General features: G+C 39.9%; 1 protein-coding gene across 1 annotated transcript in view; it reads left to right on the top strand.

Moving 5' to 3' along the window:
• Positions 1–5408, top strand: part of ZBTB1 (zinc finger and BTB domain containing 1) — a 28883-nt gene extending 23475 nt beyond the window's left edge. Inside the window, exon 3 of the mRNA XM_058429796.1 lies at positions 3574–5408. Within this exon, the coding sequence (XP_058285779.1) occupies positions 3574–3610 (37 nt within the window). The 3' untranslated portion in view covers positions 3611–5408. The remainder of the gene's footprint in view (positions 1–3573) is intronic.
• The last annotated feature ends 7214 nt before the right edge of the window (positions 5409–12622 follow it).

Below are 12622 nucleotides of genomic sequence, written 5' to 3'. Positions count from 1 at the left end.
ACATGGTTGAGAATAAAGAAATCTGGTATACCTAATTTTAACTGGGTTTTTATCATGTATTAAAAAAACATTTTTCTTTTCTTTTTTTTTTGCCATTCATCTATTTTGATCAGTTCCTCAACTTTCCTTACTATTCCCATCTCCTTTGTAACATATGCTTCTCAGTAATAAATGGCCAGTGCTCTCCAGACATCCTAGCATCAACAACTTCTAGGATTGCAGGGTACCAAAGACCTCTGGGGGAACACACCCTTGTAGAATCCCTCCCACATCCTTGACAACCTGAGGTGCAGTAAACTGGGGATGATAGGATGAATGCCAGGAAACTAGAACAAGTAGGGTTATATTTGGTGTTAAGAACTTGAAATTGCATCCTATATTTGGAAACCCATGATCCATCCATCCTAGGGCTCTCACTTAATAACCCCAGCATCCATTTATTTAGCACTCTCTATACTCCGCAAAGTGCTCTACATACATAATTTTAATTAATCCCCACAGCCTTATAAGGTAAGTATCATACTAATTTTCCAGATGGGGGACTGAGGTTCAGAGAGATTACTTTTCCTAAATCACACAGAAACTATGTATATTAGAACGGGAGTTTGAACCTAGGTTTCTGACTTCTACATTCCTGTACTCCACCTACCAAGAAGTACAAAGAAGGGCCTTTTCAGCCTAGGAGCGCATGTGATAAAGCTCCTATAAGACCGTGCTCCTTGTTCATCTGTCATCTGCTGTGCCGGTAAGGTGGCTAGTAATAGTGGGTACCCAATTAACATGCTGAATAATGTGAAAACGTGAGTGGAAAACAAAACTTTATTTAAATGGTTGATTCAGAATGATGTTTTAGAAATAAATATTAAATGCTGTTATGTTTTGATTTTTCTTCATTTAAACTTAAAACAGTGGTACTGTCAGCCTTTTTGAGGGGCCCATAGTAGGTGGGCTCAATTAAAAATTAATTTGAATTCAACTTCCACATTTCTATGTCTGTGACCTTTTCCTCCTTTATTTCCCCTATTCCTGTACTTTATGTTTTAATCTCTCCCACCAATCTCCATTTCCTTTTATTGGTTATGAGACTATTGAATTGAAGGACTCAAATCATTTGAAAATAAATATTCCCAAGAAAAAGCAGGATAAAAATAACCAGTTTCCTCTTTTTGCCTTAACAGATTATGTGGTTAAGAAATTCATCATCTTAGCCAGGCACAGTAGCTCACACCCATAATCCCAGCACTTTGAGAGGCTGAGTTGGGAGGACTGCTTGAGCCCAGGAGTTTGAGACTAGCCCTGGCAACACAGCAAAACCCCATCTCTACAAAAATTTAAAAATTAGCCGGGCATGGTGGTGCATGCCTGTAGTCCCAGTTACTTGGGAGGCTGTGGTGAGAGAATTGCTTGAGCCTGGGAGGTCGAGGCTGCAGTGAGCCGTGGTTGTGTCACTGCACTCCAGCCTGGGCAACAGAGCGAGACCCTGTCTCAAAAAATAAAAACAAATAAATTCATCATATCTTTGGCTAATAAACAGAAGAACCCCCTTCCCCAGCTACCATATGTGATTGATTTGATTATGATTTATAGAGCAATCTAAGTTTGCCTAAAAACAAATATTGGTTAGTCTAGCCACTTATAATTCAATTTCCCAAAATCCCTATGGATTTCTAGGGTAAACTTATAGAGACAGTTTTACTCATAAAACAAATGAAAGATAATTTCAGGAAATGACACATGGCTGCATAACCACCCTAACCTAGCAGCAAACTTTAAAAAAGGTTATTTAATGGTTTAAGCGAAACAATCTCCCTCAATCTAATATTATTTTAACTTTATGCATCTATTACCTTATTTCTATACTACTATGTTAAACCTACTACTTTAATGATCTGGCTACCATCTGCCAAATGTCACTTTTCAAGTGAGAACAGAAGAATGAGATGGTGAAGTCTATATAATCTATGGACAATGTCTATATAATCATTTAAGTGTTAAATATAAACTAAATGACAATAGCAGCTTGTAAATTAATGCTAATTCTGGCCGGGAGCAGTGGCTCAGGTGGCTCATGCCTGTAATCCCAGCACTTTGAGAGGCCAAGGCAGGTGAATCACCTGAGGTCAGGAGTTCGAGACCAGCCTGGCTAACATGATGAAGCCTCTCTACTAAAAATACAAAAAATTAGCCGGGAGTGGTGGCACATGCCTGTAGTCTCAGCTACTCCAGAGGCTGAGGCAGGAGAATTGCTTGAACCTGGGAGATGGCGGTTGCACTGAGCTGATATCGTGCCACTGTACTCCAACCTGGGAGACAGACTCCGTCTCAAAAAAAAAAAAAAATTAATGTTAATTTTGAACAAACAATATCACTTACATTTATATGCACACAATTGGTTGAATTTAGCATTAAGAAGTTTAAATCTTACTTAAGTTGTTCCCTTATTCAGGAGAACCAAATCACTGAAGTCAATTAGTAGTGTCAAAAGTGCTCATTCTTTCTATCAAAATCCACCACAGATCACTAAGGGACAGAAAGCCATTATAATTTCTCATTATCCATCTCAATTGCTGACCAAAAAAGATAGTATGAAGATTACAATTAAATACTTGGCTCTGAACTGAACATATCAATGTAGTAATTATTATTGTATTAAGTGAAAACACAGGAATGTCTAGGGCCAAGGGATGACCAAAATTTAAAAGATTATTTCATATCAGAGTCAGGGATATTAATAATTTTATGTGAGAAAATTTGCAGTTTGTTTTCTCCTATTTGAGGAAGGAATACAGCTTAAAAAGCCCCCACTTACTTAAAAAGTTAACATGTTTTTATTCTCCTTAAACCAACTGCTCATATCGAACACAATCAGGAGAGCTCATTTTTAGATGATAGAAACATTAATTCTAAGCATCCAGATTAGGAACCATCTTTTTTTTCAAATGCTTATGTTTAAAAAATTTTTAAAAAAATTAAGGATCTTATTATGAGGGCAAAGCACTGTTGCCAGAAATATAATTTTACTCAGAATCACTAGGGCAGATTAGGAGGCTTATAAGCCTAGGAATTTGCAGGAAAACTCCTCCTCTTCTTTTGTGCGTGTATGTGTGTGTGAGTGTATGCTTCATTTTCATTTGCAGAGTGGCTGAAGACAGTAAAAAGAATATGAACTTTAAAAAAATTGTTAGATTTATGTTTCAATCTAACATTAACATTAACAAGTTAAAGTACATTGTAAAATCATTTTATTTGAAGGAAAACACTTCTTAACTGCTTCCTTCCTCCCTACTTTCCTGTATTTGTCTGACCCCTATCTTTTTTTATGTTATATATTTATATGTCCTACTGATAGATTAATAAAAACATCTTATATTTGAATGGTACGAGTTACATTCAGAAATTAATTAAATTTAAATTCTAGGGGCTATGCTTGTGCTTCCATTCTCTGTTCTGGTAACAGTGTGTTGGCCTAGTGCCAAAGCCAAGAAATTCTGATCTAAGAATTATGTTGTATCTTGTAGAGCAGTCAACTTGTAATATTATTTTTCTTGAGTTTTGTCTTTTTCTGTGTGGCAGTGGTGAAATAGGGCCTTCTAAACCTGTGGAGAAGTGAGAGATCTGAATTTGGAGAGGACATGGGGAAGAATCAATCTTCAACAGATAATCTTTAAGTGCAGACCCAGGAATATCAGATCTGAAGTGGCACCATCTTTTCTGTCTTCCTGACAAACTTCCATCAACCCAAAAAGTTCCAGTTGCAAAGATCCAAGAAAACTCAGTAAAGATCACTTTGGAATCACTTTGTTGTAACAAAATTGATTCATGGTGACTCTCTAATATTTGTGTAAATCTGCTGAAGAAAAGTAACTAAAAAATTCACATAACATCAGAGGTTACAGCTATACTAAAATAAAACTTTATATGCTAATTATCTTCAAGGATCTTTCTAAAATAAAAGGGGTTGTTAGGCTACTGCAAATATAAAGAGACATAACCACAAATCTATTTAAATAGATATAAATAATTCTAAACTTAAAATCACTAGAATTATAGCTTAAATATTATGAAATGTACTTAGGCAACTTAAAAAGTTACATCAAAAATCTGTAGTTTAGAGTGTAAGAAGTAATGGGTACAGAGAAAAAAAATTTAAGACCAATATTTTAACAGGATAATTTGGTTATTACTCACTATAGTAAAACACTTGCCCTGCTGCTTCCTTTTCCACTGTGTATGCCAGTAACAATCTTGATCATTTATATTAATGAAACTCCCTTTTAAACCTGTTAACCTGAAGGAGAACAGAAGTGGTATTATTTCAATAGTGGTAGATTTCCACAAATCAGACACATTATTTTCTTCTGAACTTGGCAATATAACCTAATAAGGCAGAATAAGTTTCTGTTAAAATACTTATTCTCAATATTTATGTATAAACCATGCTTCTCAGTTTTCAAATTTCAAGATAAAATTTAAGTATTCAGTGAAACGATGGTTAACATGTTTTAAAAAATCTTTAATGGAGAAGTTAAATATTTGGTGAGATTTTAGCCTGGCTATAAATGCTTTGTTTTATATATATATGTGCACATATATATATTACTTAACCATATGAATTTTATTTCCTTATTCTGAATATACTTGTAGTTTTACTTCTGTTTATGTACCCAATTCCTTATGATTAGTTTGTTTCTTCTGCAATATCAAGATGTCATATATTTTGAGAAATGCTTATTTTTATGACTATTTATTCCAATGTTTTAACAAGAAGCACAGAGATTTACAGTATTCTTAATAGTATGTGCAGAAGTTACATCATTTAAAAAACCCTCGCTGTAAAGTAGGATAAATTGAATAGTCATTCTAATAATTAGACTAAGTGAAAATCTGAGAAAGAGTTAATTGCAATGTGATAGTGGGCAGAAAGAAGAGAAAAACCCACTAAAGGGTTCAAATACATGTGAATTCAACTGCTTTAAGAGAAATAAAACAAATAAGCCTAGGGAAATGTTAGAGTCTAAAAAAACCCTAGAGTTAATCTCTTTTGGGAACATGAGGAGGTATACAGAACTGCAGACTTCTAAACATAAGTAGGAAAAAGAAAAATAAAAGAATATTACCAATAATTAAAGGTGCCAGATCAAAATAGTAATAAATCAACAAATAATTTTTGATTGACTGGTGGAATTAGATTTACTAAATAAAAATGGCTTAAATTTTGACTGTACTAACTATAAATGTAATGAATTATAATAATTATAAATGGTATAAATGCATTCTACAATGTGATTATTTTCTGTATTTTAGTATATAGTATAAAATGGAATTATTGGGTTAAAGTACTTTTGTTACATTTTTTAATCCATTGTTTTTACCTAATAAAATTTCCTCCTCTATATTCCAAAGTTAAATTGTCTGTATATTACTTTTATTTATACTGTATTTTTTTCAATCTGGCTATTTAAAAAAATTATTAGTTTGAAAATTATTAACTCCTTCCATCCTCTAATACCACAATAATAAAGTATCTGATATAGCTAAGTATGATGTTCTCAGGTAGCTTAAGATGTGCACAAAGAGAATTAGCTAAAATTCTTATTGCCAGATCCTGATTTCTTTCAATATAGAAGAATGATCTGTTACTCAGCCTGGAAAGTAGTGGCAAGATTATAGCTCACTGTAACCTCAGACTCCTGGGCTCAAGGGACCCTTCCACCTTAGTCACCCTAGTAGCTAGGACTATAGATTCCCACCACGATGCCTGCTAATTTTTAAAATTTTTTGTAGAGATGGGGTCTCCCTGTGTTGCCCAGGTTTGTCTTGAACTCCTGGGCTCAAGTGATCCTCCTGCCTTGGTCTCCCAAGTGCTGGGATTACAGGTATGAGCCATTGCATCTGGCCTGGGTTTCCTTCTTAATACACAAAGAAATAATTATTTATAAATATCCATTGATAAAGTGTTTAGCTCTTTCAGAGGCTTAATTCATTTTTCAAATAATGAACACAATTTACTGTTCAGAGAAATAACTTCTTTGCCAGTATAATTCATTTTGTTTTTTTTTCAGTTTAAGAATTAAGTATTAACAATAATTGCATATTGAATCTGATTCTCCAAGTATAGGACAGCCTCACTTCTTCCAGATTATTTCAGTCTATTCCACAAGGGTCTATAAGGTTAGCACTAAAAGTTGAAGTAGGTATAATTTGTCTGCTATTGTCATAGATTAACTTCTCTTTTGGAAAAAGCCTTCCAGGTTCAGGCCTCTTACCCTTCCATACCAGGCATGGAAGTGTCTTACCCCAGCCTACTGTGTATCTACAGCTTAAGTGTAACTTCAAGACTGAATTTTTTAAGACTCAAAGAAACAAATGGCAAGTTTTTTCCTGTAGTGATAGGTGAAGAAATATTTTAGGACACAGCACTTTGTAAGAATTATAAAATGGCAGTATTTATAGAGATCTTAAAGACAGTAATTAGTTGAATTTCAGTTTGCTCAAGGGCCCTCAAATTAGAGGCTGTTATTCCGTCTTTTCTTCAGGCCAACATTATCTCCTCAAGATAATCTACAACCCTTGTGAAGGTTGTGCCTGGGTAGAGACTGAGAAGATTTTAGGAAAATTCATGAGTTTGGGGTTTTTTTCCCCAGTAATTCTGCAAAAATTTATTATTGCTCAGTCTCCTTAGGGCAGGTCTAACACCCAGGCACATAGTTTTAGGCCATATCTTATTCACCTTTGTATCTCTAGTACAAATATTTTCAGATATGAATTTGTTTCAACTTTTGGTCTCTGCAGTGTCATTTAGCACAGAAATATAAGAGGCAGGCAGTGTATCTTCCTACTACAAAGAAAAAAATGAAATTATTTTGTTTTTTTGTTAAATAATGTGTCTCAGGTCACTTTTAATAAATACTAAGCTAGTGATTTACTACTGCTTTCCAGGCACTCTTCTGGGTGCTAGGAATTAATTACACAGGATTTGACATATGTTAAAGCTCTTGTTTTTTCCACCATTTAATCTGTGGAGCCTTAGTCTTTGGATTTTAAAAATACTTTGAAACACCCTAGTATTTATAATCTGCTAAAGAGAGAGTTCACTTGTTGAAAATCAGCAATAAGTTCTATGTAAGACTAATAAACTTTGTTTCAACTGTTGATATGGCTTGGCTGTGTCCCCACCCAAATCTCACCTTGAATTGTAGCTCCCATAATTCCCATATGTTGTGGGAGGGACCTGGTGAAAGATAATTGAATCACGGGGGCGGTTTCTCCCCTACTATTCTCATGGTAGTAAGAGCTGATGATTTTACAAGGGGAAACCCCTTTTGCTTGGTTCTCATTCTCTCTTGCCTGCTGCCATGTAACTGGTGGTAGTGAGTAAGATCTGATTTTTTTTTTCAGCATCCAAAATCTTTTTAATAAGAGGGTAGGATCCAAGGTTAGTTTTTGTAGCCTTGGCTGGCCTGTCGGCCTCTGATGCACTCGAACTTCCAGCCCTTGGAGCAGACATAGGGTTTGGTGTGGCTGTGCGGGGTTCCCGGGCCTTGCTGAAATGCTGGTACACCTTTCGGCCCTTGCAAGTACCGGAGAGCAGGACAGTACCGTAGCCCTTGGGGGAGTCCAGGGGCAAGATCTGATGGTTTTATAAGGGGAAACCCCTTTTGCTTGGTTCTCATTCTCTCTTCCCTGCTGCCATGTGCCTTTCGCCTTCTGCCATGATTGTGAGGCCTCCCCAGCCATATGGAACTGTGGGTCCACTAAACCTCTTTTTCCCTTATAGATTACCCAGTCTCGGGTGTCTTTATCAGCAGCGTGAAAATGGACTAATATAGCTGTTAATAGTCAAGTTCTCAAAATCAATTGTAAAAGCACAGTAAGGAAACTTAGAAAAATTACTGATAATTCTACCTTCTAGATAACCAATTTTGATGCATTTTAAATCTATATAAGATTATCCTACATATAAGAAGATACAAGTTTCATATATTTTGTTCACTTAATTATACTAAGAACATTTTCCCGTGTCATTAAAAATCTTGTAAACCATTTTTATGGCTGCATAAGAATTCATCATATGCATGTACTATAATTTAGGTAATCTCTTATTTTTGGATATTTAAACCATTTCCTTTCTATTATCATTAACATAAATAATACTCCCTGCATTTTCTATTATTTCCTTAGAATAAATCTCATGATGAGTAATGCTAAATAAAAGGCATGATCATATTTAATGTAAAGGAAAAGGCCGGGCGTGGTGGCTCAAGCTTGTAATCCCAGCACTTTGGGAGGCCAAGGTGGGCGGATCACGAGGTCAGGAGATCAAGACCATCCTGGCTAACACTGTGAAACCCCGTCTCTACTAAAAAATACAAAAAATTAGCCGGGCGTGGTGGAGGGCGCCTGTAGTCCCAGCTACTCGGGCGGCTGAGGCAGGAGAATGGCGTGAACCTGGGAGGCGGAGCTTGCAGTGAGCCGAGATCGCGCCACTGCACTCCAGCCTGGGTGACAGAGCGAGACTCCGTCTTAAAAAAAAAAAAAAAAGAAAAAGAAAAAGAAAAATATTGGCCAGGTGCGGTGGCTCACTACTGTAATCCCAGCACTTTGGGGGGCTGAGGCTGGTGGAGAGCTTGAGCTCAGGAGTTCGAGACAAGCCTGACCAACATGGCAAAACCCCATCTCTACAAAAATACAAAAATTAGCTGGGCGTGGTGGTGCATGCCTGTAGTCCTAACTACTCTGGAGGCTGAAGTGGGAGGATCGCTTGTGCAAGCTGTGAGCCTGCCACTGCATTCCAGCCTGGGTGACAGAGCAAGTCCCTGTGTCTTAAACAAACAAATTATAAAAAACCCAAAATACAAATACAGTGTCTTTTTTGGGAAAAGCTTAAGATGCCACTTAAACTATAGAACATATGAAACACAAGTTAGAGCAGAAAAAAATATACATGGCTAATGAAAATGTAGGTATAATTGCTGCTGTGGTTTCAGAAAGCTGTGTTAAAGATGAATGTGGTGGTCAGATTGCAAGATGTGTTTGTAATATGTGGGCATAGAGGTAGCACAGTTACTGTGCAAAAGAAACTATTTCTCTGAAGCTCTAATTTTAGTGTTTCTATGTGAGAACTCTGGCCTGTTTGCTCTTTTGCAATCTTGATTTGCTTGAGGTGTGTGAGGGCTGACTGAATGCAATACATCTAAAGAATTTGTGTTTCTCACATTCTTTGTTTCAGTTGTAGCTGAGACTGTATCTCTAAGTCATATATTATCAGTTCTACAAAGAATATGCATTGCTTCCAGCCCACTAATTCCCACTTTTCTAAAAAATGAAAGAAAAGAAAGAAAGAAAGAAAAAAAGAAAGAAAGAAAGAAAAAGAAAGAAAGGGAAAAAGAAAAGAGAAAAGAAAAACTCAGGCCTGTAATCCCAGCACGTTGGGAGGCCAAGATGGGCAGACAATTTAAAGTCAGGGGTTCGAGACCAGCCTGGCAAACATGGTGAAACCCTGTCTCTACCAAAAATACAAAAATTAGACGGACGTGCTGGTGCACATAAGTAACCCAGCTATCTGGCAGGCTGAGGCATGAGAATCTCTTCGACCCAGGAGGCGGAGGTTGCAGTGAGCCACTGCACTCCAGCCTGGGAGACAGAACAAGACTCTGTCTCAAAAAACAAACAAACAAATACCCCACCCAGCCCCAAACTACACAAAAGACAATAATTTCCAAGAATAAAATCAAGAGATCTGTACTCACAATTCATGACAGTTTCAATTAGAAAAGTCTGGGTTTCATCCTTGTTTTCCTAATATTTTCTTTTCTTTTTTTTCTTTTCTTTTTTTTTTTTTGAGACAGAGTCTTGCTCTGTCGCCCAGGCTGGAGTGCAGTGGTGTGATCTCAGCTCACTGCAACCTCTGCCTCCCGGGTTCAAGCAATTCTCTGCCTCAGCCTCCCAAGTAGTTGGGATTACAGGCGCCCACCACCAGGCCCGGCTAATTTTTGTATTTTTAGTAGAGACAGGGTTTCACCATCTTGGCCAGGCTGGTCTTGAACTCCTGACCTCGTGATTCACCAGCTCAGCCTCCCAAAGTGCTGGGATTACAAGCATGAGCCACCGCGCCCGGCCTAATATTTTTTTTAAAAACATCTCCTTTTTCAAAATTTTTTCAAATTCATGGAAAAGAGGATAGGAATTATGGTTAAAACTAGTACTGATGACATTAACCGATTAATAGCAAATTATGTTCTTAAAAACTGGAAATGATATACACCACTAGATAAAATAATCTTAAATGTTCATTGACTGACTTTATAGAATTCTGCCAACATTACTTTTTGGTCACAGATAACTTCTGGGTTGACAAAAGCTTTTCTCCAGCGCCATTTCATACAGCTTTTACATGGCTGCACATCACTAGCCTGCTTTAAAGGACGGTGCTCCCAGCCCAAAGCCTCAGGAAAAACACCATGGCCCAAAAAGCTCTGAGATGTATCCTAAGGACCACCTGAAGAGCCTATTGCTTGCCTGTATCCCTCCCTTCTAGTGACACTAATCTTCTGTACAGAAATCCTAGTTCCCCAGCAAACAGTGCTCTCATCTTCGCCCATACACAATCTATGTAAAGAATGGCTTTCCTACTCTTTGCTGGCGAACTTCAGCTCCCGGCTCAGGCATGCCACCTCTTCCAGGTAGCCCTCAGCAACGCACTTCTCCATCAGCCTGGGTGTGACCCTCTGTGTTCCCATGGCGCTTTGCTTTCAGCGGTTCTCCCAAATTATGTTTACCGCTTTATTAGACTCTCCACCTCTGACGACCAGGCCATTTCATTTGGCTTTTTACTGCCACGTAGTAGGTACCTGTTCAAGCTTGTTGGAAGGACGTCCCCAGCCTCCCAACACATATTATGTAAAGTGATCGCTGTCTTTGCTTCCTCCTGGAGACCATTTATTTTATTTTTTTGAGACGGAGGCTTGTTCTGTCGCCCAGGCTGGAGTGCAGTGGTGCAATCTCGACTGACTGCAACCTCTACCTCCCGAGAAGCTGGGACTACAGGCGCACGCCACCACGCCTGGCTAATTTTTGTATTTTTAGTAGAGACGGGGTTTCGCCATGTTGGCCAGGCTGGCCTCGAACTCCTGACAGCAAGTGATCCACCTACCGCGGCCTTTCAAAGTGCGGAAACTACAGGCATGAGCCTCCGCACCCGTCCAGGAGCCCATTTATATGGGAGCCTGCTTCTACAGATTATCACCTGGTGCCAGGGTATTTTCCAGACCTGTCCTCACATTTTTGTTAAACAGGAGGAAGTGAATCGCGCTCCTTTTCATCTACCTTCTCGGAGGGTTTATGCCTCCAATATTAACCTCAGCACAGCCAAAGAAAATCATTCCATTCCATTGAGCGGAGTCAGAAACATGACTAGGTCACGATCACAACCCCGTGTGTGCCAGGGTGACCGAGACTGAGTGACTTTATGGTGTTTCAACGTGTGGGTTTTGACTATTATGGGTTTTCCAGTCAGAAACTCAAAGCAGTGGATAAAGCACTTGCGACCTAAAATAAGCAATGGAATGAACAGGAAGGCGAAACCAGAGCTTAAAGCGGCAGGACGAACAGGAAAAAGGAAGAGTGAGGCAGGAAGGGTTTAAACGCAGGCTCCTCGGAGGACGAGTCGCCGCCACACTCGTCTGCCGTCCCGCCAGCCGCTCTCAAGCGGCGCGAGAAAACGGTGGGCCTCGCCCTGGGCTCGGGTTCTCTCCGCCCGCCAGGTAGTGGGTTTTTTTTTTGTTTTTTGTTTTTTTTGAGACGGAGTCTCGCTCAGTCGCCCAGGCTGGAGTGCAGTGGCGCGATCTCGGCTCACTGCAACCTCTGCCTCCCGGGTTCAAGCGATTCTCCTGCCTCAGCTTCCCCAGCTGAGACTACAGGCACGCCCCACCACACCCAGCTAATTTTTGTATCTTTAGTAGAGACGGGCTTTCACCATGTTGGCCGGGATGGTCTCGCGGTCTTAACCTCGTGATCCCGCCGCCTCGGCCTCCCAAAGTGCTGGGATTACAGGCCTTAGCCACTGCGCCCGGCCCCAGCCAGGCAGTTTTAATCGAGCGCTCACAACCAGTGAGACGCAGCGAAGCACGCACCATAAAATCCCGGGAGGCCGACCGCCGGTTCAGACTTTTTCTTTTCTTGAATCCCAGACCAAGGGATCCGCCCTCACCCCCCACCCCAGCCACGCCAACTCCCTATTCCCTCCCCTTGGACGGCGCGGGGGAAAACAAGCTGCTCGAGCCGTATTTCTTCGGTGCAACCAACTCAGGATGAATTCCTCCGCCCCTGCGTGCTCAGTGAGTCGGCACCCTAGCACTGAACTGCATTTAAAACCTCAGGAATTGAGCGAACTCTCCCGGTGGCTCTCCTCACCAGGTTCCCCTTCCACGCCTCCTCCCCGTGCCACGCCTCAGTCCGCGCTGCTCATTGGCCGCGTGCGCTGCCAATCCGATGCACGTCGGCTAGGGCAAAGACCGCGAAAAAGCGCGTACACCTGGCTCTGGGAGCGCGCGCCTAACGCCAGCCAGCAGCAGGAGGCGCGCGAGGCGCCACGGCCCGGCGGCCGAGAGTCAGGGAGGAACCT

Source organism: Hylobates moloch, unplaced genomic scaffold, assembly GCF_009828535.3.
Source record: "Hylobates moloch isolate HMO894 unplaced genomic scaffold, HMol_V3 SCAFFOLD_16, whole genome shotgun sequence".
In the NCBI taxonomy this organism is placed as follows: domain Eukaryota; kingdom Metazoa; phylum Chordata; class Mammalia; order Primates; family Hylobatidae; genus Hylobates; species Hylobates moloch.
Note: the sequence above shows the minus strand (reverse complement) of the source record. Positions and strands in the feature narration are given on the sequence as shown.